At 36.4% G+C, this 1,690-nt stretch overlaps 1 protein-coding gene across 1 annotated transcript in view; it reads right to left on the bottom strand.

Moving 5' to 3' along the window:
* Positions 1 to 1,105, bottom strand: part of LOC108688675 (ATP-binding cassette sub-family D member 1) — an 11,851-nt gene extending 10,746 nt beyond the window's left edge. Inside the window, exon 1 of the mRNA XM_018195010.1 lies at positions 303 to 1,105. Within this exon, the coding sequence (XP_018050499.1) occupies positions 303 to 868 (566 nt within the window). The 5' untranslated portion in view covers positions 869 to 1,105. The remainder of the gene's footprint in view (positions 1 to 302) is intronic.
* Positions 1,106 to 1,690: the final 585 nt, after the last annotated feature.

Below are 1,690 nucleotides of genomic sequence, written 5' to 3'. Positions count from 1 at the left end.
TATATATGTATGTATAGATTTTCGTTTTGTTTTTTTTTTAGTTTTTTCTAATTTTCTATTTATCATCTTCTCATCTATTATTTTAAATATCATACGATAAGGTTGAATGAATTTAATGATGCTACTTTAAAGAAAATAATTGAGGAATTGAAAAGAGATACTAAAAAGCATGCGATTCAACACGCATGCTAGGATCTCGATTCCCCCTGAAAAAGAGAATTATCATTATTTCCAAGAAAAGGACAAATAAAAGCATTCACTCATCCATATCAATGGAAGCAGAGGGAATAGCAGGAGCGTACCTAAAGCTAAGCGCCAGCCGACCTTCCAGATATCTGATGGCGGAGTTGACGAAGGTGGCGGGCAAAGCGATGGCAAACCATCGTGTAAGCATTAAGCCAAATCCACGTACATCACGCAAAACTATCCTCTTCACAATTTGACCTTCCAATTCGGCTACATATACCGATAGAAAGGTTCTTGCCAACAACGTCAGTGTTGCACATGTTAATAAACCCATTTCTCGGGTACGCCATCCTGGTACCATAATCTTCAATAATATTATCAACTGTCGGAAAAAATCACGATCCAATCCGACTGATAATCTTTGTTTTCCTCCGCCATTTTCAGTAGAGCTGTTATCAGAAGAATTATTTCGAAGAACGTTATTGTTTCTATTGTGCTCAGAATGAGATTGATTACTTTTCTTTTGAGTGGATTGTTTGAGGCGAGTAAGAATGTGTGGGTAAGTCAGTTTGAGGAGATACAGTGCCGTAGCGACTCCGGCGACGCTGCGCGTCAGCGTCTCCTGTCGCACGCCGTAGCGCGCGGACGCGCCGTCAATCAGCTTTGAGAATACTGACGACATTCTTCGTCTTTGTATCTTCGTCGGATGAACATTGACCAATTACCAAATCTTAACAACGCCCATCCCGCGCTATCACAAAAATTACGATGATGATAGTAATAGCGACGCATCTACGATTCAATTCCGTTTCGTTGCAATTCGTTACAATATATACTATTTTAGACGCGAGCGAGCGAGAGTGCCTGTTGCGATCGTGCACACGCGGTTACATGAACGCACACACACGTCACCATTCGGGCCGGCCATCAGCTGGCAACTAACGCTTACCGCTTACTCTCGCACGATGGAGAACTTACAGTTAGCATCATTCTCGCGCGTAGCCCTCTCCACGATTTCAGTTCTCGTTTCAGTATATTAGCGCTTTGTATGAGTAAAGTCCAGTTGCACCAACGTTACTTTGATTTTAAGTGAAACTTAAAACTCTCTCTATTTCGTTTTAAAATCGAAAAGAGACAGAAACAAAGAGAATTTTAAGTTTCGTTTAAAATTAAAGTAACATTGATGCAACCGGAAGTACATGAGTTAAATTTTCTTATTCGCTCAATGACACGCTATCGTTTAAAAATAAATAATAATAAGCGATTCATTAAATCAGCAAGATTAGAAGATGAATTTTTATATGAATTTATTGAATAATTTATAAATTGAATTATTCAATTATGATAAGCTGATATAATATTATGATAAGATTTGAATTTTTAATTAATTTTGAATTATGACAAGTTTTTAAAATAAATATTTGAAGGAAGTTGTTAAGATTAAAATTTTTTTTAATTTTGATTTTAAAAATATTAATTTAATAATTAAATTTTTTTGGAAGAT

The sequence above is a fragment of the Atta colombica genome, unplaced genomic scaffold, assembly GCF_001594045.1.
Source record: "Atta colombica isolate Treedump-2 unplaced genomic scaffold, Acol1.0 scaffold238, whole genome shotgun sequence".
In the NCBI taxonomy this organism is placed as follows: Eukaryota; Metazoa; Arthropoda; class Insecta; order Hymenoptera; family Formicidae; genus Atta; species Atta colombica.
This window is presented reverse-complemented; position numbering and strand designations above follow the sequence as displayed.